The 27,375-nt window shown below is 41.7% G+C and overlaps 2 protein-coding genes across 3 annotated transcripts; one reads left to right on the plus strand and one right to left on the minus strand.

The window, feature by feature from the left end:
• Positions 1-338: 338 nt before the first annotated feature.
• On the plus strand, positions 339-10,569 carry LOC126998677 (protein misato homolog 1-like). Of its 2 annotated transcripts, none has more exons than XM_050860678.1 (11): positions 339-480; positions 1,515-1,895; positions 4,227-4,307; positions 5,050-5,293; positions 5,759-6,039; positions 6,281-6,457; positions 7,187-7,297; positions 7,412-7,543; positions 7,938-8,116; positions 8,972-9,183; positions 10,319-10,569. In XM_050860678.1, exons 2-11 carry the CDS (start codon positions 1,812-1,814, stop codon positions 10,543-10,545), a joined length of 1,728 nt encoding a protein of 575 aa, XP_050716635.1. In that variant the 5' UTR covers positions 339-480; positions 1,515-1,811; the 3' UTR covers positions 10,546-10,569. The 2 variants fall into 2 exon arrangements, with proteins under 2 accessions (XP_050716635.1, XP_050716634.1); XM_050860677.1 differs by having other exon boundaries at positions 343-500.
• On the minus strand, positions 10,213-23,206 carry LOC126998678 (NFU1 iron-sulfur cluster scaffold homolog, mitochondrial-like). Its single transcript, XM_050860679.1, has 8 exons — positions 23,052-23,206; positions 20,489-20,678; positions 19,223-19,354; positions 18,766-18,883; positions 17,553-17,689; positions 14,503-14,589; positions 13,092-13,207; positions 10,213-10,396 (listed from the first exon to the last, which is right to left on the minus strand). The coding sequence occupies exons 1-7, from the start codon at positions 23,201-23,203 to the stop codon at positions 13,103-13,105; spliced, it is 921 nt and encodes a 306-aa protein (XP_050716636.1). The 5' UTR covers positions 23,204-23,206; the 3' UTR covers positions 10,213-10,396; positions 13,092-13,102.
• Positions 23,207-27,375: the final 4,169 nt, after the last annotated feature.

Raw genomic sequence — 27,375 nt, forward strand, 5'->3', positions numbered from 1 at the left:
CAATAACCATCTATCTGTCAATCTATCAACACATCTACCTACCTATCATTATATAGATAAATAGATTGATAGATATAGATAGATTTTGATATGGAGAGAGAGAGAGAGAGAGAGAGAGAGAGAGAGAGAGAGAGAGAGAGAGAGAGAGGCGGATGTAGACAGATATAGATTAATGTAAATAGACTGATAGGTAGATATAGAATGAGTACCGGAGTTTCTGAATAAACTACTTCTTCTGGAATGTTTTAGGGGGCTAATTAGGCTATGGGACCACAGCCTTCAAAGCCCTGGATGGCCAAATAAATTACTATAACAATCTAAAGACTACAACCCAGACCAGGACCAAGAGTTGTTTACCTCCTCGGCCTGACTCACGCATCAGCTGTTCTGTCTTGTCTCCTCCATGTGACTGCCATTGAAGGGACAGCGCCCGCCTCTCACACTGCAGGGCGAGGACATTTGCATTAAAAGGGTGAAGAGGTACAACTTAACAAACCAACGTGAGAATTATTTGTACCAGGGAAGTTGTGTGAGGAATATAATAGTAGAGCTGTCCGTCCATGTCTCACTCTTGACACCTCTGATAAAATTGTTGTGGGTTCATCTTACGCTCTTATAACTCACAGTAGTCTTCTGGAAGAGGCTCAGGCCTGTGTTGAAAACTGTAACTTGTCGATTATTACCCCTACATCCTTTTCAGAGGTTGTTTCTGTTATCTTTTCATTCATGCTATATCCATTATTTCTTACATTACAATTTCCAATACGCATGGATTTACACTTTTTTGGATGAAATAGTAATAGCCATTTTTCCGACCATTCCCTCATACAGTCTATGTCCTCTTGAAGAAGTTTCATGTCATCCTGGGTTTTAATTTGTCTGTAGATTTTGGTGTCATCCGTATACAGGTATATTTCACTTCCATTCTTTAATATTTTGGGGAGATCATTAATATAAAGGATGAACAATAAAAGTCCCACCACAGACCCCTGAGGGACACCACTTTTCACATCATGCCATTCTGATTTTTGGCCATTCACTACTACACATAGTTTTCTAAACTCCACGAAAGCACCAATCCACTGCAAACACTTTTCTCTGATGTTGTAGCTTCTTATTTTTTATAGGTGATAGTTTTCCTTAGTTTTGAGAGTAAGGGTGTTTGTAGGATTTGACTAATTTCATCTGTGTGCTTTGGAAAAAAAAAAAAAAAAAAAAAAAAATATATATATATATATATATATATATATATATATATATATATATATATATATATATATATATATATATATATATGATAGATGAGACAGTGTGATTTGGTAATGTGGAATAATTTACACTTCTTGGGCCAGAAATTGACCTTTCTTTTGGCCACTCTTTACTTCTGTCTGTTGTGGGAGCGGTGAGTGGTGTTTTTTTTTTCTACACTTTTTGTTACCCTTGAGCCATCCCCTTTGTTGTAAAAAAAAGAAAAAAAGAAGAAGTGTGCTTTACCAGGTGTGTTCCCACTGCAGGAAGGTGTCCAGGCCCTCTTGGAGAAGTGCACCCTCATCAGTGGTTTGTACTACCACTCTAAGCACCAAACTATCATCAGCAAAGTCTTGTGGAAGAGTTAGTTGTTGAAAGTGGATCATTGATATATAATACAAAGAAAAGTGGACTCAGAACAGTGCCTTGCGGGACACCGGCAAAGACAGGGTTTAGTGTCAGATGAAGAGCCGTCAAGAAAAACACGTTGAGTCCTGTTTGTGAGAGATGCCATGAAGAGAGAATGAGCAAGTACAAGTATTACTGTTGATAAGAAGAGCAACATGTCCAAGGTCACGAGGGAGCTGATCACCCTCCAAGTGGGCTGCTATGCAAATTTTGTTGGCACTCACTGGTGGAATCTTCAGGTTAGTTGAGATTTTAAAGTACCTAGTAGTTTTCATGAGCTCTTTATTGTCTCATTTTGTTGTGTGTGACATTTTTGACTGCTTGCCTTTTAGGATACAAACTGCTCAGCAACCTCAGAGGCCCTTCTGGTCTCCATATAAAGCTACAATAGTGAAACAATATTTTTCACATAAATTTCAAAGTGTGTATTAAGCACACAAATTATATGCAGTAAAGCCTCAATTTAACATAATATAATTAATTTTAGATTTAATGTACAGGATAAATAAGATTTTGGCCTTGTATGCCCTTATATGGAGTGTGTATCTCATGGTGGGGGCTCCACACACACAGCCCTTTTGGACAGAATAGAATCAAAAGTTTTTTGCTTCGTCAGCACCCCTCCTCATTCTGATAGTCTTCTACCTCTTAAATTGTGCTTCAATCTTGCTTCTTTCTATCTTCTATCAATATTTTCATGCTGAATATTCTTCTGAGCTTACAAAGTGTATACCTTCACCAATCCAGCAGCCCCGCTGCACAAGACTTTTACAGCCGTAGTACCATCACTGACGTTTCCCTAACCCTGCAGGTTTACCAGATGAAAACCTTCCGTGAAACACTCTCATCTGGTAACACTGCGATGTAGAGCTTTCAGTTAATGTTATTAATTGAAATGCAAGCCATGTACATTTTCGTCAGACTGTGTTATTTTCAGCAAAGCAGCCAGATCGTTCCATAGTCTATAAAATAACCGGGCTAGATGAGATCACAGTCGTTGACTTCAATGCTAGCTGTAGTCATATATGGCCGTCTGCTTGTACGCAATATAACAAGAACAGTAGCTGCCTAGGAATAGCTTTTTGCACCCTATATGTAAGGGTTTGTGGCTAAAATCCTTAATAATAGGCCAAAAGCATGTGGGTAGGCAGTTTAAAAAGCCTGCCCTTGAACATAATGTTGTAAACATCCTGTGCACAAGAAATCTGAGTAACTTCCCTATATAAACCTTCCTGCCCGGCACAGGAGATGATTATCGATGTAGTACTTACCTCATGTATGAAATATGGATGAGAGAAGTCAAATTAACGAGGTGTTGGTCCACGGTCACCATTGCCAGATTATCATACTCATGAGCCGCATATATACCGGTTTCTGGCCCATAACTGTTGCCAAGAAGCACCAATAATTAACCAGATAAACGATAACTATATATGAAGGCAGTTATTTGGGTGATGAAAGCAGTTTATGGGTCAAAAATCGGCAAACATAAGAGGCAGAGTACGGCAACCTGGCAACTTTCAGCTAAGGGTTGTTGGAACACACGGTGGTGCTGCTTCCTCCATGTGAAAAGCGTATAGCTCGAACAATTGAATATTTTCCAGTTCTTCTACTTCCACTTGTGAATAAACAAAATCTAATTCTTATTCTGATAACATACTTCTCGTTCATACGTTTCACTTTAGAGAACATACTTTACTCTGTCAATAAACGTGACACCCTGCAGGAAAACATCATCCTATTTCTTCACTTCTACACTAAAGTCTTGTAAACGTGTTTGTATCTTTGAATATTTCCTCATATACGGGTCGAGGTGGACTGAAATTCATGTATTATACGCCAATGAGAATATACTAGCACTTCATTATGCGTAAATGACGATATAATCCGTAATTATGTCCCAAGGGAAAGGTCCAAGGGAGGTCTCGAGGTACCTTGGATCTGCTAAGTTTTACTTGGAGGATGATGTTGGGAGATGGGAATATCTGCCTTATTCTAGCCCACCCATATGGTGTCCAAATTCCAGCATTTTAATTTTTTCGTCCCTTTTGCTGATAAACTCTGGAACAGCCTTCTTTCTCTGTTTTTCCTCCTCCTCAACCTGAACACTTTCCATAGGGGAGTATCACAATACTTTTCTAACTGAATCTGACCCTTTCTTTTGGCTTTTCTTACTCTGTTTGTGGAAGTAGGCTATAACAGTTTTTTTTCTTTGCCCCTGAGCCTTCACTTTTGAAACAAATAAAGATAAAAATATATGTGGAGTATAATCAGTTCAGCACACTGTAGTAGCCATGGTGTCACTGCACACTCTTGCCTCACAGTCATATCCACAGAGGCACAATTGTTACAAGGAATGTGACTGGTGAAGGTTATGTTCTGTCCTCTATATCTCAACTCATGTACAAGTTTAGATATTCCAAAACTACTTGGTTTGAAGGTAATCATTCTTGTTACAGGAGCAGCACCAGCAGGCTTTAGTGTTTCCTATTTTATTGCCAATGAGCTTCTTTCTTTCCTGTAAAAAACAAAAACAATAACATGTATTTATTATATTGAATGATTTTCAGGAAGCCAGTTTTGTGTACAACACCTCAACACCTACAGACATCAACCATGACTTTCTCTTTCGGGAAGGCATCACCTCACAGGTAAGTCTGATGTACTTCATGACAACATTTTAAATTACACATTGTATTGGCCAGCCTTGCAGTGTGTAAAGCCACATTCACCTTCCTGTGTGACTGAATGTCTCCATTCAGTCAACAACCCTCATGTGCTATGCATATTCTGTATTCAGTAACAGTTATGTTTAAGAATATGAGGTGTTGCCCAAAAGCTCTTAGAATTTCTCTTATAAAAATTTAGTCCACCAAATTCTGATTAGCACCATCTTCATAGAATTCCCCTGCAAAATGTAAGTGACCCCAACATTTCTGCCATGCTTGGATGCTCTTATGGAAGAATTTTTATGTCAGCAGTTTTAACATTTGCCTAATTTGAACTAGGTCTCATCCATAATACTAAATATTTGCCCTTTTAACTTGATTTTCTCTTTTGGGAACAAGAAGAAAGGCTGATCTATTTCTTTGTGATAGATGTTATCTGTTCTACTCCTAAACCTAGAAACATTGGTGTTTTGCAGGGCCCTGTTCCATCTCCCACTCACCTTCTGTAGTTCATTAATGATCTTTCCAAATAAAAAAAATGCTCTGTCCACTCTTATGCTGAATGTTTCAACAAAAGGCTCTCTTAGGAGGAATACACAATCAAAGGATCGATGCTACAAAATGCATGACCTCACACTGCCAGAGTGAGCAGGTATTTTGTTTAACAGGATGGGTACAGTGTCCATTTTCTTGATTCTCTTTTTAATGTAATTCTCTTCCACAGAGGCAAGAAACTTACACACCACGTCTCTTGGCCATAGACTTGAAAGGCTCCCTGCACAGCCTGCCAAGCCATGGCACTCTGTATAGTGATCTTGGAGAACCGTCCACCAGCGAGGCTTCCTGGGGTGGCCAGGTGGAGCTCATTCACCAGCTGCCTCAAGAAAAAAATGACTTCCTGAAGGACCTTGAGCAAGAAGATGTAAGATTTCGAGGCCTTGTAGATGAAGACAAAGATATCTGCATTGGTGAGTGTTGCTGTGCAGTACTTTCTTTGAAAAGAGGGTTGGAATCCTCTTTATTTTGGTTATTTTTATATCAATTTCATATTGATTAATTTCTGCATGCTCACCAATTGATATGAATAGCCATATTCCTCAGTATAATAGAAGAAGAAAAAATCTGCTTCTTATTTTCTATATGGAGATCAGTAGGATTTTGAAAGCAACCAAACAAAAAATGTTCTGTCATGAAGCAGGAAAGAAACAACAGAAGGATGGAGGATAACATGAATGTGTAACATCCTGATGTAATGAATGACCTTGAGAGTAAGTGGCAACAATATTTAAAGTAATTGAAGCAAGACATTAATGACCCAGATAAATGCAGCAATTAGGTTTAATAATAATAATGAAATCATATTGATAAAGATTTTGATCATGAATTTCTGAGAACACAAATAGTCACAACATTTGCTTATTCTTTTTTTTCAGATGACTCAAAAATCTCTGAAACTGACACTGCCTCAAAAAAAATCTATGATCTGTCTAAATCCGTGCAAGTTTGGTCTGACTTTCTACGTCCACATCTGCATCCCAACGCCATATATCTCATTGACAATTTACTGCCCAGTGTTGGAAGAGCTGCAGCAGGGAGCACTGGGGGCACCTGGGGGGGATTTTCCTCCGGACATTCTGCATTTCAGAGAGAGGAAGTGGAGGAAGAAATCACTGACAGAATACGGTGTTTGGCAGAGTCTTGCAATAGTTTACAGGCAAGTGCTTTACAATAAAAAAGCAAACTGGTTTTCTTAAGAACTAGTAGTTCTCTGTAATATATGTGTTGTTCATTCATATTCCTTTTTTCATTATTTCATTCAAAATAACAATTTTTTCAGACATTCTGAATTCAATTTATTCCATTGCTTCCTTAAGGACAAGTATAATTGTAGTAAACAGGTTTTAAGTGTTAAATGCTTTATTTAAAATTTAGTAATCATAGATATGTGCTTCCAGGGTTTCCAGCTGCTAAGTGACATCCATGACGGGATGGGAGGAGTCAGCTGTGGGATCCTGCAGCATCTAGCCGATGAATACGGTTCCAAGGACTCCATAACATTCACTACATCACCGCCACATCTCGCTCCGTCAACGGATCCAGCCAGAATACTGATGCAAGCCTCCATCATTCAGGTAATGCAGATGAGTCTCACATATTATTTTCTTCTCTAATTTTTAACTCTACCTTTACTTGGGTGATGTTTACAGAAAAGCGGTCGCCATGTTAACATTTTTTGCCTCGGTCTTGGAATGTTCGCAGGGACAAAGTCATACAATATACTCAAGCAGATTTAGCAGCAATAAGTTAGTAATTTAGCAGCATCATGTGAAGCACCAGTAATACTATAGAAGTGACTTATATAAATATCATTAGAAAACAAAAAAGAAGTACAGAGTGACTACACAGTTACTTCCATGTGCTGTCTCAGAGACCTTCTACCAGGTGATGAAGTGTATATATGACTTACCAACCCCTTGGAATTTTTGGAAGTTAAATGATCCATTTGGTGATGAAAACTGAGGAACTGGGTAATGAGAAATTCAGATCTGGAAACCTTGTGCTATTCAGACTGTGACATAAGCCAGTGTTTGTGGGTTAGGCATTAGTTTTGTAGCAGCAGCAGCAGCAGCAGTCTCTTCGTCCAGCTCCTCTGGGTCTGGAAGCTAAGCTGAAGCACTTGCACTGACTGCTGGCCGCTCTCTATCTGCACAAATCCTTTGTATACATTATGCCGACTTTGTGGGTCACTCATCTTTCTCATGGAAAATAGTTGTGTAAGGTGCTGATTACAGTATTTTAAAGGTTTTAAAATATTCCAGAAACTGAAAGGTTAAGATGTGTTGGCTTTCCTTTTTTTACAGTCTTATGCTGAACTGAGCCAGCTGTCAAGTGTGTTGATTCCCCTCAACCTGCGGAAGAGTGTGCTGGACTTTGAAGCTCCCTACTCAGCGTTTCAACACTTGACAATGAAGGTACAATGATTAGCTGATGCAATGAAGTAGATTTTTTATTATGAATTGTTCATCAAGATAATTAACTTATTATATGAAAAGATGGATCATAATCGTCATTTACTGGACTTTCAGGAATATAATGCATATGTGACAAGCAGCATCATGGCAGCATTCCTGGACACTGTAAGCATGGCGTACCGCAGCCGCACTTTGCCTCTGCCGCTTGCAAATGTGGTAGACATTTTGACCCCGGCAAGAAGAAAAGTAAGGATGGAAAATATTAAAATGGTTCAATTCATTTTCAAACTTTATTAATATAGTTATAATAATGAGCTGATTTATCTTGAACATTCAGGGCCTGTATTCATGCAGTCTCTTTGCTACTTTTAACAGCTCATAACAATTCACATGCTTTCTTTCTTTTGGTGACTCCAAAGTTTCTGAGTCACCTTGAATTTTAAAAAGTAGCCTTGAAACTTGATGACTCTAGGCTGCTGCCAGGACCTGTATTCTTTGCTATTCATAATGACTAATAGTGGCTTAAAACATCTGAGTCAAGAAGAGTAAGTGTCTTGTGAGAAAGTATAAGTTGTTAAAAATAGCAAAAAGTCTATGAATACAGATTGTATTTTTTTATATATTTGCATTTGCCCTTCAGGTTGCAGGAGGCAGCTTGGCATTCCCTCTTGGCATAAGCTCAACCCAGAGTTTGTCCGACTGGCTGCACCAAGAACAAAAGTCTTCCTTTGTGTCCTTGAGTTCGGGATGTAACTTCAACTTAGAACCAGTCAGTGAAGTTCTTACAATCAGAGGTATTCCAGCATCCAGGTTGAACAGGTCAGTGATATACAAAAACCACTGGTTCACTACCATAATGGGTTTGGAAGATAGGCTCCATATTTCTATTTGTCAAAATTGGTTGCCAAGAGGCTCCATATTTCTATTAGTCAAAATTGGTTGCCAAACAGATTTCTGTACAATTACATTTTGAAAGCTCTTTGCTGTCTTGGTTTATTACAGCATCATCCCTGTGCCCTGCCTGTCAACATTTTATCTTCTATCTGGAAGTTATTGACAAATAATCTCTATACAGCTTTGATGTCCAGTTCCCTATAAAACCAACCCTTCTGGCAATGGTTCACCAATTCTCCTTGTTCCCTTTTCACAACACTTCATTTCCTGCTTCCAACACTCTCACATCTACCCATACCTCTTTACATTGAGCTACTCTCTTCTCAACAAATGAATAATCCCATCAAAAAGTATGTAAACATTGTATCATCATCATCATAATAATAATTTTGTTTAACGTCCGTTTTCACTCTTCCTGAGCGGTTGGACGCTTTATGGCTCTCCTCCATTCTACTCTGTCTTCTGCCCGATGCTCATCCAATCCCATCAATGCCAAGCCTTCCTGTATACACCTTCACGTTTTCCTAGGTCTACCAGCTGGTCTCCTTCCTTCTACCTCTAATCTCTCCAAAGCTCCCAGCACTGTATCCTTCCCTGCTCTCTGGACACCCAGTCTTGCCACCTGATCCCTGCCATATACCTTAGCATTGTATGACTAATGAAATGAAAACACTAAGCCCCTTATTATATTTACATTTTTTAGGTTTTTTATTGGATGCCACTGTGCATGTGCAACCATCAGCAATGAATAAAACTTAACTTTACAAACTGCTTTTTCAGACCTGATGCAAAGAGGAGTGGCGGAAGAGTTTTTGCAAGTGCTGATCAACTTTATAAAGATTTTCTGCAAACCTCCCTCAAGCCCCCAAGCTTTCGATATGTGGTGGGTGCCGTGGATCCTGTGAAGACTCCTGCACCCTTCCCAAACATCTTTACTCCATCAGTTACAGACGAAGGTTATATAGACATCTATCAGAAAACTCCACTACAAGGTAAGAATGTGTTAAAACCTTTCAATCCAACACTTCAGAAAATGTGATGGGATTTCTTTGATATAACCCAGTAAATTTTCTGATATTATGCAGAATTTTTTAGGGTACATTTTTATATTATAAAATTGTTGTGCATACATCAATAGAGCTGTAAACATGACTTCCATAGTGCAGTTATTGAATGTTACCAAGTCATTACCGTGGGGCAAGCTTTTCTGCTGGAAGACTTCTTGATCAGACTCGCCATTGTTCTGCAACCTTGACACCAAGGGGTTTCATCAATGTCTGGATCAGCATCCACAATTTGTAACCCAGTGCTTGAGGGCTGCCCACTCAGAGACTTTGTCACGTATAGCTGCTAAAAGTACTCAGCCCAATGAGGACTGCCCGTCCTTGTCCGACACTAGATAACCATTTGCTGTTCAGATAGGATTCACCTGAGAGGGAGCTTTAAAGAGGAGCAGGGCTGACTTCTGCCACATGTCTGTATAGCCAGAGTTGATTTTCACAAACTATGCAGCTAATAGGCCATGATTCAGCCTCACCAAGTGATTGTCAATTTGACAAGTCATTCCAGCAATATCCCATGATTCTACATAGGCACAGCTGCAGAGTAAAGTGGTTATCACACCTAGCTGTGAATCCGTAGGCTTGGGTTTGAATCCCAGCCCAGGCGGTCAGCGCACAGCCCACCCAGCTGTGAATCCTCCCTTTCCGGTTGGTTAGTCACACTGCCTTGGAGGTGTCTTGGAGGTGCAGGAACTCCCAGAGTGCCTCACTGTGCTGAATCAGATGCCTTTTTGAGTTTGACATGTGCTGCAAGCATCCCCTGGCAAAACTCACCAAGGATGGTGTAGTGAAATTTTAGTTTTCCAGAACATTAGGGAAATCTTGAATTATCAAATCAATTTCAAAATTAAAGGTATCTGTTTCCCTGAGGCTAGCAAGTTTCCAGTTGATAGAATTATCTTTCAGTTATATCTCTTTTAGCTACTTTTGTGTACAGGGTACAGTTAAGAAGAAAAAAAATTATAATAATAATTATTTTATTCTACTTAACAGTGATTACAATCAGTTGCATTTATTCACGTATGCAACTCTTTAAAAATATACAGATATATCCTTGTTTTAACAGGAGTGAGCAGTGTCCCTTGTTCGGCTGGGTTGCACCAGAGCAAAGGCTTGGCCGACTTGCTCCAGCAGCTGCTGACGGCTGCAAAGAAATTTGACGTGATGAAACATCCATCATTACTAGAAGAAGGTGTGGACAAGGACAGCTGGGTAGGGATGACTGAGGATCTGCAGGATATGACTTATAATTATTGTGGTGATAGTGAAGAGATTACTTCTGATGATGACTGATTTAATGAAAATATTAGAATAATAGCAGATACATTTTCTTCTAGCCTACTGTGAGCTACCATTTCTGACTTTTGTGTTACCATACCTGACATCTGTATACATCTATCACTTAATCAATGGACCCACCATATATATATATATATATATATATATATATATATATATATATATATATATATATATATATTTATATATATATATATATATATATATATATATATATACACACACACACACACCATATATATATATATATATATATATATATATATATATATATATATATATATATATATATATATATATATATACATGTGTGTGTGTGTGTGTGTGTTTATTAACATCCTTGGAGCCGTGAGCTTGCGCTTGTCGTTTGGGGTTCGTGGGTGCATGACACCCCTTGAGCTTCCGGCCGCAGCAGGGCCCAGACCACCACCCAGAGAGGTGGGACATTACCCCGGCTAATGACTGATACCCATTCACGCCTGGGTGGACAGAAGTGCGGCTGTAAGGATATCGCCTACACTTCTCCGTTTCACCCGGGGAACGAACCCAGAATCTCTTGGTGGTGAGCTGAGTGTGCACTATGGAGAGAGAGAGAGAGAGAGAGTGTTTGTGCAGTTGTCGATGATGAGGCCGAGAAGCTCCTCAAACGACGGTTTACTCATACGGAAGAAATTAAAAAGATTCTTCAGTACATAAATCACTGTAAGGTGTATGATGCAAAGCACTGTCCATCCTTGATAATAGAATACCAAGGGCATACATTCTTCTTTTAGGGGAGGGGTCTTCTTTTTCTTGGCCAGCAAAGCAAAGTGAAGAAGCTCCTCATTTTTGCGATTGACAGTCACGTGAGGGACCTTCACAAGTTGATGGTGGCTTGCAGTTACCTGGCCCTTTCACATTGGGGTCACCGGTGACCTTGTGCGAAAGAGGCCTAAGTTGCTTGTGCTCCGTTTTGCTGTATGGCTTTGAGACATGGACACTGGATAGTGACTTGGAGAGGCGTGTCGATTGCCTTTGGTATCCAGTGCCTTCACAGCATCATGGGTATTGCTGGAATGATTTTGTGTCGAACCAGTGACTATTTCATGAAACTGAATTGAGTCCTGTTACCAGCCTAGTCTGTGAACACCAACTCTGGGTATATGGGGACGTGGTGCGCCTCCCAGATGTCGATCCTGCTCAGAGGGTTGTTTGTTTTCGAGACAAATGTGAGTGGAGGAGACCAAGGGAACACCCTCATAACTTATGGCTGGGGCAAGTCAGCCGATCCTGCCGGGAGGGACTTGGAATGGACAGGTCAGCAGGGTGGGAGCTTGCCCAGGGGAACCATCAGGAGTACAGATGGCGAGTGAGTCAATCATCTGGTCATTACCATACTAAGTCCAACCATGCTGTTCTGATCTCCGGTGCCAAGAACCCACAATTCTCAACCTCCTGGATCTGGCAAAACTCGAGAGAGCTGTTGGTGTTCCTGGTACCAGAGCTGTGGGGACCAGTCACACCTCTTAGCCAGCTCTCCTAGTGCCAGTAGTAGCATTAGTCACTCAAGACCACATGTGTCCCAATGGGGGCACTGGTCTAATATGAGTCAAGGCTGGTGCAGAATACCTCTTCAGTTTCACACATTTCGGTAGGAGCGTACACTGCAACAAGAGACATGAAGCCCAGTGTGTGCTTCAGCCTCACTGACATTATAGGCTCATCAACTAGAGAAACCTCAACCACAAATGGCTGTAGTTGGCTGGAGATGCCCATAGCTACCCCCGTAGGACATGCATCATTGCTCATGCTGGACCAGTAGAAGGTGCTGATCTCACCACTGCCAGGCCTCTTCAGTTCAGAGTCCCACTATATGCACCTCGGCCTTCTAAGCACTTTCACTAGGTAAGACAGCCTGTGAATACTCCTCTGGTTCTGGATGTTCTAGGAGACCACACGCAAAGCCTTCCCAAGGTTAACACTGCTTCTGCACCTGTGGCCAGGCACCACCCTGGCCACCCCAAAATAAGATTGGCTATACAGACATGTGTTAAAATTTAGTATTAATGCCCTTCAGAAATGAACTCTTAAGAGAACAGCCATGGTTGGAGGAATAATTAATTATACCTTGAAAAAAAATAAAAATAAAATAAAAAAATAAAAAAATAAATAAATAAAATATGCAGCTGTTAATGTTCCGAATTAATTGATTTCCATCCATATTACAAAGCACATTATAATATGAAGCAATGTTTTATCCAAAGTCAAACAAATAATAATCACATTAACTGCTAAAGTTCCATACTGTGAAACTTACAGAAGCCTGCCAGCAGATGTCTAGTATCCTCCAAATCAATTTTCTGTTAATTTTGACTAAGAATAAAAGTGTTTTAACCCTTGTCAGTTTATTACAACTTCTCTCATTTGTCCCTTTCCATGAACCCTGTCAAAGGATGCGGTGTATGTATGGATACTTGTTTCTAGAAAAATGTTAATATTATAGGCCGTGAACATGGTGTGTAGCACTACCTCAGTCAAGAAACAAAGACAACATTGCTTACCTGTTTGTGCTTCACTTTGTTTTGTTTTGTTTTGAGTTTAATTCCTCCTCTAATTTCTGGAATTCATCTTCGACTAGATTGTCCGCCTCATCCTTAACCTCCACCACTTCCACGACCTGAACAAAACAAAGGATTGCTGTAAAGGCTCTCACAATGATCATGGAGTTGTAAGATTAATTTTAAATTATTGGTCCTAATCACTAAGTCATCTACATGTATGTTGACTATTCATTACTGGTGGCTGTGTGCTGATACAGACTGTAAAAGCATTAAAATTGTCAAGGTAACACTCAGTTTGAATCTCAATGGGAAAATTTTGTTTGGTTTCAGAAACCAAAATTTTTCACAAATGTATTTAAGTTCCATATTACTTACTAAGACTAACAACATGGAGCAAATAATCAAAAGGTCTCTAACTCTGCATGATTTCAGATGCTTCAACATTCTGCAACTATGTTACTTTGTACTTAATTATCCTGTCAACTAAAATTGGTTTGAACAGGAATCCCTGCTGCTTAGCTGCATAGGGAAGTGATGGCATCCTGGGGAAAGCTGGAGAGGGTTACTTGTTAGTGTTGCTAAATTTTGAATAATAATCTTGTGTGGCAGGGAGATGCAACATCATTCTCACAAGCATCACAACACAACCTTTGCATATGTTATAACTTATTGCATATTTATGAAATAGGCAAAAAGCACAATGATTATATTTTTGTATGTGACTAATAAAGAGCAATTACTACTGCTATGCCTCTTGTTTCCATGCTATAATTGCCTGATGACTTTTTCTAACAAGTCTCACCACAACCCAAGACTTCAACACCACACAGCCTGGATGTTTTCCCTCTTCCTTCCCCTCTTAACCTAGATAAAATGTTTTGGGACAGGGTGAGGAATGAAAAGCTACAGGAAAGGTACAATATAAAGAAGTTATACAATTAGACATGAAACGAAATTGTCCTGTGTTGGTACTGACACTCAGGGGAAAGAACAAGATTATAATGGGAAGAAAATATATGACGTATTGGTGAAGAAACCAAATGACACAAAATAAAATAGACAACTTCAGAGAAAACTTTTGTGGAATGAGAAGTTTGCTATGGAGGTTACAACTAAATGGGCAGAATGGCACTAATTTGCAAGGCAAGATAAATTGGCGAAATAATCAACTAAAGTTACTGACTTAAGTGAAATTCCTGATGACCTGTGTCATAACGTGTGATATCAGTGACAATATTATGATCCTGGCAATGTTACTCTGGACACAAGAATGTCATGTATTTCAATCTCCCCTCCTTTCCTCCTCTGACCTGTGTTTCATCCCTGCTGGGTTTAGCCTCCCTACACTGGCCACCTGGGAGCTGGGAAGATCAAAGGCCACAGGTTACCTCTCTGTTCTGCAGTAACTTACCTCGGGGATATAAAACTGAAGCATATTTTGAACGCCACTTTTCAACGTAACAACTGAAGAAGGGCAGTTGGTGCAGGACCCCATCATCTGTGGAAAAAAATTAGTAATAACTTGACCCTGTTTCAGAGGATGTCAATATACAGATAATCTAGTCATATTTTCATACTGCATACCACACACCGCACAGTCCTACACCCCACACCACACCACATTACATCACAGTCACTGGCTATCATGCATTTGGAGATACCCTAAACTAAAAAAGGGTATCTTCAAACACATGATAGCCAGCCCCTTATGGTATAAACCAACCAAGAATGACCTCACTTTGTTATACAGGAAATCTCATTAGTAAGGAAGCAAATATGAATTTTCTGAGTCATGACCTAGTGTTTGTTCTGGTTTTGTTAGATTAAGTTTAGGGTATCTTCATACACATGATAGCAGTATGAAAGAAATGTGTCTGAACAAGTAAAAAGGGAAAGGAAAAAGAAATAGAGAATGCAAAATGAAATTAAAACAAGCAATAAAAGAAAGTAAGAAGAGAGTTGATGAAGACTAAGTGAAAAATATAAAGGGAACAGGAAATCATATTGGAAAGAAGTAAAAAACAAAGAAGTGCAGAAAATATCTCCTCAAGTAAAATAAATGAAGTTATGGATGAGAATGGAAAGATGTTGAAAGACGGGGAAGCTGTGAAAGAGAGATGGAGAGAATATTTCAAAAACTTAATGAATTTTGAGGATGGACGTCCAGCAGCTGTAACAGCAGCAGTTTTGAGTAGAGGTAGAGGAGGAGTATATAAAGAAAGAAGTATAACATATGAAGAAGTAAATCAGGCAAAAACAGATTAAAAAATGGAGAGGCAGCAGAAATTGATGGAATCACAGCAGAAATGTTGAAGTGTGGAGGAGATGAAGTCATGAAATGGATGGTCAAGATATGTGAAGTAGCATGGGATTGGCTGACAGTTCTGAAAACACGCTTGTGATTCTCTGGGAGTCCTATGACGTCATCGTTGCGTTCACCCAATCAGCGGCCTCACTTCCATAAAGTGGTGTCACACTGGCCGCTTTCCTCCAACTGTTGGGGCTATGGGCAACAACCGTACGCCCAACTGGGAGAGAGTTGTCGGCTGTCCATAAGCTGGTGTCACACTGTGGGCCTTTTTCCTCCCACCGCTTTGGCGGCAGGGGCAATCTCCAACTTTTCCGGGTGAGCGTCACACACGGCCAAGGTCGGTTGCCCGTATCCATATCCACAACGTAAACAAAGCACTTGCCTTGTGTCGACATGGTGTCGTCTGCTATAGTAAGGGATGTCACAGCTTGTGCTGCCATTACCCAAGTTATGGACTTGTTGCTGCAGTTAAATGGAAGGAAGAAGCGGTTGTGGGTGTGGCATGCCTGTGGTTCCTCCATGCCAGAATATCTCATTGCCACCACTGCGTGTGCGGGCCCACCTATCTAGATTCCGACCACATAAACACGTGGATCGAATAACAACACACACACACACACACACACGTCAAGAACCATGGCAGATGTTTCTGACAAACAGAAACGATTTCATCATTTCCTAGTGTGTTATAACTTATTTGGTGAGTGGTTCTTACAAACCAAACATACCCAATGGCAAGAAGAGAGCAGTGTTAAAGACGATTGTTCTCTTCTTCCCATGAGTCAGGTTTGGTTCATGTAAGCCACTCATCATATACGTTTTAACACACTCAAAGAAATGGTGAAATCGTTTCTGTTTGTCAGAAACATATGCCATGGATTTTAATGAGTCTGGTGTGTGAGTGCGTGTGTGTATCTTTGTATTTACTTGGTCCATGTGTTTATGTGGTCGGAGTCTAGATGGCTGGGTTGGCCGCGCATGCGTGGTTATGACAATGAGAACTTTTGGCACGGAGGAACCACAGGCGCGTCACACCCACAACCGCTCCTTTCTTCCATTTAACTGCAGCAGCAAGTCCATAACTTGAGTAATGGCAGCACAAGCCGCGACTGCCCTTACTTTAGCAGATGACATCATGTCGATACAAGGCAAGTGCTTTGTTTACGTTGTGGATGTGGATACGGGCAACCGACCTTGGCCGTGTGTGACGCACACCTAGAAAAGTTGGAGTTGCCGGTTGCCCTAGCTGCCGCCAACGCGGTGGGAGGAAAAAGGCCCAGTGTGACACCAACTTACAGACAGCCGACAACTCGCTCCTGGTTGGGTGTACGAGTGTTGCCTATAGTCCCAACGGTTGGAAGAAAACGGCCAGTGGGACACAGCCACCTTACGGCAGTGAGGCTGTTGATTGGTTGAGTGCCGGCGATGACATCATCGGACTCCCAGCGAATCACAAGCGTGTTTTCAGAACTGTCAGCCAATCGCAAGGCAGCTGCCTTCAACTGCGGCTTCAAAACAACCCGTTCTCTCTTCTCATTTTCTTCCTTTTTCCAAGGTACATATTCTGAGACTACTTGGACAGGAGTTCCTCACATGCCCCCCTCCCACTCTCCCCAACTCAGGCTTCATCGTTTAATCTCTCTCTCTCTCTCTCTTGCCCATAGCCCCAATGTTTGGAGGAAAACAGTCAGTGTGACACTACCATTTAAGGCAGCACGTATGACGCCGACAGTAAGTAGACGTGACCCGTACATGTCAAAGTAACATGAGACTCAGGGTGATAATGCACGAAAGTCGGGATGGTAAGAATTTAGGACTAAGCGCGAAACTCGAGAATTGCGAAACTCGGATAGCGCGAAGCTCAGGAGGGTACTGTATATATGAAATTTCTGAGTTGAGATCTATCATGTGTTTGAAGATACCCTAAACTTAACCCAACATGACCTAACAAAACCAAAACAAACACTGGGTCTTTACTCAGAAAATTCATATATGCTTCCTTACTAATGAGACTTTCTATACAACAAAGTGAGGTTATTTTTGGTTGATTTATGCCATAAGGTGCAGGCTGTCATGTGTTTGAAGATACCCTAAACTTAACTTGACCTAATATTAGTGACTTAGTAAAATATACGCTTTTAAAAAGTTACCTTAAGATAGACAATTCCATCCTTGAACCCTCTGAACAGAATATCGCCTCCGTCCTCCTGCACTGTCGGTCGGATCCGTGTGTCCAAGAGCTCCGTGATCATGGCAGTTGTCTCATCGTCTTCATCCTCACAATGGGCTGAAAATCAGTTTCCAATAATTTTTTTTTCTATGTAGCAAAGAAGACATCCAAGTAAAACAAATAAAAAATAGCCCACAACATGCTATGCCTCCATGGTCTAGTGGTTAGCGTGCCTAGCTACAAATACACAGACCTGGGTTTGAATCCCGGGCAGTCAGCATGCATCTCACCCAGGTGTTCATCCTCCCTTTCGGGCTGGTCTATAAATGGGTAACTTGGGAAACCTTGGGAAGGTAAACTGTGGTAACCCAGATGTCACACTGGCCCTGTGTCCTGGGATGATGGTTTTTTCCCACTGCAATGCAACAGATATGAGCACCACAGCCACTTGCAGTTATTGCGTATGCCCCAAACTCTATTTCACTTATCACATTGACAAGGAGATGAAAGAAGAGGTTCTAAAACAATATATTTAGATTGGAGAGGTGGTTTGATACTCCCCTGCTGAAGGAGGATATAGAGATGAAGGAAGGCTGCTCTTGAGATGTTGGACAGCACAGGAATGAGCCAGAGTAGCAAGATGTGTGCAGTGAGATTGTGGAAGGGCTGGAAGCATGTAGTTAGCAAGTTCAGAAGAATTGTTGGCATAAAAATACTGATAATGGATAACAGGAGAAGCTACAGAGAAGCAAATTTTAAGGGGCAAGAGTCAGTCACGCCACACAGAGGTCAAGTGGCCCGCTGTGATCTGTCTGTCATATTTTTACTAAACGATGCATGGGAAAATGTATCAAAATTTTGGTGTTAACAAATGATAAGTTGATCCTGTTCCCCATTATGATGAGTTAACCCCTTGACTGCAGATTTCCTACAAGAAGACATCACCAAGCTACAAGAATGGAATAAAAAGTGGCTGCTACAATTCAATGAATAAAAATGTAAAATCATGCACCTTGGGAGGGGAAATCCAGCATACCAATACCACATGGGAAACACTCCACTATGCACCACAGAAGCAGAGAAAGACCTGGGAGTAAATGTTTCCAGGCTACCAGTTACAGCGAAATCCGTGCCAGTCACAGCAGACGGTTAAATTAAGGTTCATTATTTTCATCATGCAGCCAACCACTGACCATGTTCACTGTGTGCCTCGTCGCCCCCATGGACCACAGGAAGCCCAGAGGCAAAGAAATCCATGATGACAGCAAAGGCTTCTGGCTTGATGGTTCTCCACTCCGCTTCTTCCTCCTCCTGAAAAATTATTAGGATGGTCAGCTAACATTGTAACGACAATAACACTTGGGTAAGCCTGAAACATGGCAATTATAACAATACTGGAGTCAGAAAGCTGAGCACCACAGCCACGTGCAGGTATAGCGTACGCCCCCAACGTTATTTTAGCTAATACACTGACAAGGAGATGAAAGAAGAGATTCCAAAACAATATATTTAGATTGGAAAGGTGGCTTGATACTCCCCTGCTGAAGGAGAAAATTGAGATGAAGGATCTGATCACCACATAACCCATTTGAGGGTCCATCATTTCAGCAAATCAAAATTACACGTGGATGCTTGAGGGACAGTACTAACCTTGGTAATGGTAATAAAGTCAGAGGTCAGAAACACTCCTCGAACTCCTTCAATCCTGAACAACAGCTTGGCTAAGGGAGATTTCTGAGCTGCACTGAGGTTAGGGAAGTCAGCCGTCCCAGAGTCCAGCACCTGTGGACACAAAAGACGCATCACAGACTGTCACAATTATCAGCTCAAGGATAAACACTTTGCACAATAGCTAAAATGATATGTTCTGAATACTTTGTGGCAATAATAAATCAAAACACTTCACTGTATGACATTTTTAGGGTTTAGCCTACCAAATGTGGGTGACATCTGGCAACATGAAAGCTCTCCAATTCATGAACATAACATACAGTACATCTTTAATTTCTCAGACCTTGATTTCACAATTTTGTTTTTCCTAAGCAAAATTCTGGATGACTGAAATTACATTAAACTTTTTTTTTGTTTTAAAGGCGACCATAATTCACAGTATGTTAACCAGCTAGCAGAGAGTGGCGGGATTGTTTCGTTGCTCCTGGTCACAACCACAAGCCCAGTGCACTTAGTATGTACAGTTATCAATAGTTAGTAAAATATTCAGTACTTTGTGGTAATCAAGAATGGCTTCTTAGCAACCATTTACTAAATACACTTTGCAACAAGTGCAGCAAGGCATTTAGAGCCTGGATGTTTGTCTAGTGATGGGATGTTGTGGCTCTGAACCAATACTGTGAGTAGTTGACAAGATGATGTCACCTTCCCACTCCTCCCCTCCCCAGGCCTAGCTGCCACACTGGCCTCTCTGAGATCAATATGGTAGTCAGGGCAGGTATTGGTGGTGGGGTAACTGTTGGCAGGATGAAAGCGGGCCAGCAATGACACCTTTGTTTATGCAACTGGTCCTAGAAGAGGGAGGAATTCCCCACTTAAGAGTATTGTGTTCGTGAAATGATTATGGCTTGAGAAATAGCTACCATTAAAAAAAGTAAATCTGACATTTGCTAAGTCAACTCTCCTAAGGATTTTGTGCCCTGCCCACAGCCCCATAGAAACCCCAACTCCACTAGTTACAATTTAATAGGTACAGGGCAAGATCAAGACTTGTCAAAAATGACCGAGTTTTTCTGGGGGGCTTGAAGACTTAGTGGGGTCCCTCACTGCCTTTGCATTGGGAGAGGCTGCTGCCTATGGCCTGATGCAGGGCTAAGCAGTCGGGACTGCCTCACAGCAAAAAAATATGTATATAACAAACAACACAAAGCACAGAAATTTGACAAAATGCAACAGGGAGCTCACCGGGACGCCAGGCAGGAATTTCAAGGAGTTTGGGTTTGGTGTTTCTTGAACCTTGATGAACATGGAACGTGAGGGGACAAACAGCTGCGGGTTCCTGACAGACAGTAAAGGTTTGTGTGTGAAGCACTGCCTCTCTGCACCAAGTCCACCATGGTGTGTGTGATACTCTTTGCCGCAGTGAGATGTAGAACTGAAAAGAAAGAAAAAAAAAATCATCATAAAACTTCAAAATGTGATGTGTCAAAAAATATATAACTAACTTGTCTTATGAAATGAGTATGGTTGATTCTGAAAGAAAATGTACAGCCCTGATTATCTTAGTCACTGATCCAGCCTTTCCCTTATCACTAACATCAACAGAGTATTTACCCTAACACTGCCAAAGCTCAATCTAGTTTTGTCCACCAAAATCTGCAATGTATTTTCCATGATGATGGGAATGACTGACACCTGATGATGTGACCACGGCTGGATGTTTCCCTAGTGATGACCAGACCACAATGACCTAGGATCCCTACACAAGTAATCCTTGATCTGGTCTCAGCCTCCTCATAAAATTCTGCCGTCAGTCATGCATCTACATTTATAAGTTAGCCCATAAAACTTTTTGCTATGGAGATGAGTCAAAAAATGTTGAGAAGTAATTTATATGTAAAATTTGTGGCAGAATAATAAGAGATGTGTGGTGGTAGTACGCAACAGCCCTTGGGTATTGGCAGCGAGGTCAGTATTTTCTGATGTTTCCACCTCACAATAACTTTCCAAATTCTGAAAAGGGGGTTAATTGAGGGTTGCAGTGTTCTTCATGTTCACGGTGCAGAAGCCTTGTTAACCTAATACTGGTACTGATGTAGGTCCACTATTGCATTTGAAACAACAATAATAAGAGAGAGAGAGAGAGAGAGAGAGAGAGAGAGAGAGAGAGAGAGAGAGAGAGAGAGAGAGAGAGAGAGAGAGAGAGAGAGAGAGCATTTCAATTTGGGTTCAGAGCTAATTCAGTCTATTTTTCAAGTTTTCCACAGTTCCTCCACACATGCTTTATATTTTCTTCTTCCTTAAAAATTCACTAATTGGGGTAAACTGGAGAACTTTTCCAGTGTGGTGTCCCCCTCCATGCTATATTTCCAACAACCCCTTCCACCAGTCATCTACCCACCACTACCTTCCCATAGGGTTGCCACTCATTCCTTAAAATATGGAACCGTTTCAAATTGTAGAATGAAATGTTGCGTTCTGATATGAACCAATACGGGAAGCCATTTGTTCCGTATTTGGCTGTCTGAATGGTCAAGCAGATAAAATTCAGTATTTTAAAACTGTAGTTAGCGCATTTTTCAGCAAATCACAAAACCAGTCCGTAAAATTAAGTATTTGTCATGGGTCATCCTAACTTACATGTAAAGTATGTGACGTGACGTCTCTCCCTCTTCCTCCTGCCTCCACCTGCAGCGGGCAGCAGCTGTCAGTCAGTGCAGGCTAGAGAAATTTTAGGGATGCTGCCCATTCCTTAAAATATGGATTTGTTCCGTATTGGAGAGAGGGACGCTGCATTCCTTATTTTTCTGAACTCAAGGTGGCACCCTTACCTGCCCAATACCCACGGCAACGCCCAGAAACGTGTGTGCTTGCTTACCTAGTGATTTCTTAACCCTTCTGCTGTGACTGGCATGGATTTAGCTTTCACTGGTAGCCTGGTAACATATACTCCCAGGTCTTTCTCTGCCTCTGTGGTGGATAGTGGAGTGTTTCCCATGTGGTATTGGCATGCTGGATATCCCCTCCCAAGGTGCAGGACTTTACATTTTTCTTCATTGAATTGTAGCAGTCACCGTTTGTTGCATTCCTGTAGCTTGGTGATGTCTTTTTGTAGGAAATCCGCAGTCATGGGGTTAAGAGGCTAGGGGGCCAGTGCTCATAAGGGACCCGGTGCCTCTTCTCTTAACCTGGTACCAGCGACGGGCCAAATTTGTGGCTTTACCATGTACCAGCGATGGGCCAAATTTTTACCATGATATAAACCCCACAAAATAGATGATGCATAAACTGATCACAAATGCGTTGATATATTATGAAATGGTTTGCGTGACTGATGATTTTTTCTCATTATTCTCGCTTAGGGGGCATTTAAGAAACATGATCCCCGCAGCTACCAGGTTATTAAGGTTGTCAATGTGTCCACCGTAGTTATTTATAAAGGTGGCCACTGTTGATGAACCTTTCCGGCAGTGTGTTCAAGGTGTTCACAACTCTGGAGGGTAAAAAAAATAAAATTCCTCGTGTAAAAACAAAAAAACAAAAACATTCCTCTTATGCGTACGGTGCCTTGGTTTAGGTTTTAATGGATCTCGACGTGTTTAATCTAAGAAAAAGGCACAAATAAACCGTCCAGGCATTGGGGTGATGAGAAAGTACAGGTGGGAGCATACGTCAGAGTGTGCGTGGCCTCGGTGTGCATCTCAGTCACATTAGCAGGAGCCTGAGGGAGCGTCACGGAAACACTCATATAACGCCTTAACACGGTGCTGTCAGCTGTGAATGGGGATGAAGACCTCGCGCCACTTGCCTTAAGGATAGCTGGCGAAGGCGGTGAAGGCGCCGGACGGAGGAGCACCACGACAGGGCCATAATGAGAGGAGCAAGGCGGCCCTGTTGACTGTTGATGCTGGAGGTTGAACTTGATCTTGATGTCACATGTGGCTTTAGATTCATCCTCATCACCTACGGAAAGGTAAGTAGAGGAACACCATTGAAAAGGAAAGTGTATGATAAGGCAGACGTGTAATGCCAGGAGGTTAAGTATGGAATGTACACAGAATCACAATAGTAGGTATAAGTATTGTAAGTAATTAAGTGTGTCTCCCTCCGACATTTAGATTTCCAATAGATTTTACAATACTTATACCTACTTTTGTGATTCTGTGTACGTCCATACTTAAATTAACTTCCTGGCATTACAGAAGAAAGGATCAAGAGTAGGAGGACCTGCGAAGCGATACAAGGCTCGCTGCTTTTAAGGAGTGTCTTTCCCATCTCGCTAGTCGCGGGTTCGATCCCCGGCGCCGGTAAACCCTTTCCGGGTCTGGATTAATTTCTCGTGGGTTTCGTGACACGCAAAAGTCGTGTGCAGGTATAGTAAAATTGAATTCGGGCAATACACTAATGGGGAGCATACGCCCGGGGGTGCGTCGCTTCACTCACTCGCCGCCCCCACTCCTGAAGGTTCCCACGAATAAGCTCCCACGCAGCTGACCTGTCAATCCCAAGTCCCTCCTGGCAAGATCGGCTGACTTGCCCCACCATGAGACACGTGGGCGTGGTCTCCTCTTGGTCTCCTCCACTCAGGGTTGCCTCGCACAGAAACAACCCTGTGAGCAGGATCGACGTCCGGGAGGCTCGCCAAGTGCCCAATAGCCAGAGTTGGCGTTCACGTTCACTTTCACGGAATAGTCACTGGTTTAGCACGAAGTCATTCCAGCGATACTCCAAGATGCTGCGAAGGCACTTGATATCAAAGACATCGACACGCCGCTCTATTCATGCAGTGTCCATGTCTCACAGCTAGTACACAGTAAGACAGGGAGTACAAGCGACTTAAAGATTCGAAGAGAAGGGACAAGTAACACCCACAGAGGAGGCAAGGGTACTATCTGTCTATGATGGGATGCGCGTGGCCTTGGAGTCCATCTCCGATGCATTAGCTATTGAGTCATTGGTGGGTGGTTACCATAAATAAATACAAAGTAAGAAAAACTAGACTGAAAAGAAGGCTGTCGGGATAAAGAGATAGAATTAAGGTAACGATAGGTGATGAGAGAGAGAGAGAGAGAGAGAGAGAGAGAGAGAGAGAGAGAGAGAGAGAGAGAGAGAGAGAGAGAGAGAGAGAGAGAGATCAGTTTGCATTATGGATTATTATTGCTGCTCTTTGTGTCTGTCTTTTATTTCCTGTTCCTATACGACAGTATCAAATGAGGGGCCAGCACGGAGATAAATGAAGTCTCTTGATGTTGACTAATGGTAAGGGTGTGGCCGAGGCGCACAGAGGTGTTTCTAAGTAGTGGTGGGCGTAATAGATCGATTACGCTTACCACTACTAAGAGACACCTCTGTGCGCCTCGGCCACACCCTTATCACACCTCTGTGCGCCTCGGCCACACCTTATCATACCTCTGTGCGCCTCGGCCACACCCTTATCATTAGTCAACATCAAAAGACTTCATTTATCTCCGTGCGGGCCCCTCGCTTGACAATGTCGTGAAGGAACAGCAAATATAGGACAGACACAAAGAGCAGCAATAATAATCCTAATACAAACTGATCGGGGCGTGTATGTGTTTGTCTAGCTTAGAGTACTTTTATGTGTAAATCCATTACTTCGATTACTATCTGAAAAATCGCAATCGATTATCTTTTTAATAATCGAATCCTTGAAACGATTACTGCAGAAGATTTCTATTTACGTTTAATTTAAGTTATCGGAAAAGTTTTTTCAGAGAGAAAAAAAAAGAAAACTTGAGTACATGCTTTGAAAAAAGAACGTGACTTGAAAAACTGATAAACAGAAACGCCAAGGGGCGGCACTAACTTGTAGAGGCACTGCAGTAATGGTGGCGGGTAACGGGCTGCCACAGTGAAGAGGGGCATTGAAAAACAAACCCATAATTTCAGAATCTAGTAATTGTAAAGGTAATCGATTACTAGTCGACTACTTTTGGCCAGAATGATCAGTATCGCGATCATAAAAAAAAAAAAAACTGGTGGTATCCTTCAAGAAGAGTGTATAAAGACGCCTCTCCATACGAAATTGACCTCTCTTTTGGGAGCGGTTAGTAGCGGGCTTATTTTTTCTGCCCTCTTTTTGTTGCCCTTGAGCCGTCACCTTTGTTGTAAGAAAAAAAAAAATCGCCCACCACTATCTCTTAGGGGTCTAAAGTCTCAAGCCTTTCGGGACTTGCATACCCACATTTGACAGGGCTGTCACAGAAGTTTTGTTGGTAGTTTTACAAGCTTAGTGAAAGTCTGACAAAGCTTCTGCACTATGGAAGTGATAAAGAAAACATTCATGAGAACCCGCCTCATCTTCTCTCTGGCCTTTGAAAATGTCTAAGGTCTTTAGTCTCATACATTGCGGGGCTCACATTTGATAAGACTTTCGTAGAGGTTGTGGTGAGCATTTTCATGAGTAGTTTTAAGAGTCTAGTGATAGTCTGGCAAGGCTTCTGCACCATGAAAGTGGAAAAAAAACACTCATGAGAACCCGCCTAATCTCCTCTCTGTGGAAATAACTAAGGTCTATATTCTTAAATATTTCGGGGCTCACACACCCACATTTGATAAAACTTTCGTAGAGGTTGTTTGGGTATTTCCATGGGTGGTTTTATAGGCAGGGCCGTAATTTCTGGGGGGCTAAGGGGCTATTGCCTCTCCAGTATGTTCTATATCGTCCTCAAAATGACCCTAGATTTGCTTATTTAAAAAAAAAAAATCCCTTACCTGTGGATGCTCGCTTCGCTCTCCACCCTCCCCCCCAACTCATGAACCTATGATACCCTCTACCCCTCCCCCTAAAATCTGCCAAAACTACGGGCCTGAAAAGAGAGAGAGAGAGAGAGAGAGAGAGAGAGAGAGAGAGAGAGAGAGAGAGAGAGAGAGAGAGAGAGAGAGAGAGAGAGAGAGAGAGAGAGAGAGAGAGAGAGAGAGAGAGAGAGAGAGAGAGAGAGAGAGAGAGAGAGAGAGAGAGAGAGAGAGAGAGAGAGAGAGAGAGAGAGAGAGAGAGAGAGAGAGAGAGAGAGAGAGAGAGAGAGAGAGAGAGAGAGAGAGAGAGAGAGAGAGAGAGAGAGAGAGGAGAGAGAGAGAGAGAGAGAGAGAGAGAGAGAGAGAGAGAGAGAGAGAGAGAGAGAGAGAGAGAGAGAGAGAGAGAGAGAGAGAGAGAGAGAGAGAGAGAGAGAGAGAGAGAGAGAGAGAGAGAGAGAGAGAGAGAGAGAGAGAGAGAGAGAGAGAGAGAGAGAGAGAGAGGAGAGAGAGAGAGAGTTAGAGAGAGAGAGAGAGAGAGAGAGAGAGAGAGAGAGAGAGAGAGAGAGAGAGAGAGAGAGAGAGAGAGAGAGAGAGAGAGAGAGAGAGAGAGAGAGGTGGGTAAGGCATTATATTATCAGCTAAAGACACGCTGAACAAACTTATACACGCCCCCATCAGTTTACATTATGGATTGCTAGTGCTGTTCTATGCGTCCGGCTTTTATTTCCTGTTCCTTCACAACAATATCGCGTGAAGGACCCACAGTAAGATGGATGAAGTCTCTTATCCCGGGATATTGACTAAGGGTGTGGCCGCCGTGCACAGAAGTGTATCTTAACCGGGTAGCTGCAGGGATCATGTTTCTTAATGGTCCCTCTGAGCGAGAAAAATGAGAAAAAAATCATCACTCACGCAAACCATTTCATAATATATATCAACGAATTTTTGATCAGTTTATGCATCATCTATTTTTTGGGGCTTATATCATGGCAAAAATGTGGCCCGTCGCTGGTACACGGTAAAGCCACAAATTTGGCCCGTCGCTGCTACCGGCTTAAAGGTTCATATGCTTAAACATTTCGGGGCTCACACAACCATATTGGATAAAGCTTTCCTAGAGGTCGCATTAATAGTTTTTATAAGCCTATTGATAGTATGACAAGGTTTTTGCTCCATTTTCCTGAAAAAAAAACCGCTTATGAGAACTCGACTAATCACCTCTCTAGCCTTTGGAAATGTCTAAGGTCTATTTATTCTCAAACATTTCGGGGGTCACATACTCACATTTGATAAGACTTTGTTAGAGGTTGTTGTGGGTATTTCCATGGGTAGTTTTATGAGCCCAGTGATAATATGACAAGGCTTGTGCACCATGA

The sequence above is a fragment of the Eriocheir sinensis genome, chromosome 14, assembly GCF_024679095.1.
Source record: "Eriocheir sinensis breed Jianghai 21 chromosome 14, ASM2467909v1, whole genome shotgun sequence".
Classification (NCBI taxonomy): Eukaryota; Metazoa; Arthropoda; class Malacostraca; order Decapoda; family Varunidae; genus Eriocheir; species Eriocheir sinensis.

What these genes read in the sequence shown, in the direction of transcription:
- LOC126998677 (XM_050860678.1), top strand. Translation starts at nt 1,812, where the DNA reads ATGTCCAAGGTCACGAGGGAGCTGATCACCCTCCAAGTGGGCTGCTAT. An exon ending in CCAGCATCCAGGTTGAACAG is followed by an intron (nt 8,117 to 8,971) that starts GTCAGTGATATA and finishes CTGCTTTTTCAG; the next exon opens with ACCTGATGCAAAGAGGAGTG. An exon ending in TCAGAAAACTCCACTACAAG is followed by an intron (nt 9,184 to 10,318) that starts GTAAGAATGTGT and finishes TTGTTTTAACAG; the next exon opens with GAGTGAGCAGTGTCCCTTGT.
- LOC126998678 (XM_050860679.1), bottom strand. Translation starts at nt 23,203, where the DNA reads ATGAGGATGAATCTAAAGCCACATGTGACATCAAGATCAAGTTCAACC. An exon ending in CGAGGCACACAGTGAACATG is followed by an intron (nt 17,690 to 18,765) that starts GTCAGTGGTTGG and finishes ACTGATTTTCAG; the next exon opens with CCCATTGTGAGGATGAAGAC. An exon ending in ATGGAATTGTCTATCTTAAG is followed by an intron (nt 14,590 to 17,552) that starts GTAACTTTTTAA and finishes TTTTTTCCACAG; the next exon opens with ATGATGGGGTCCTGCACCAA.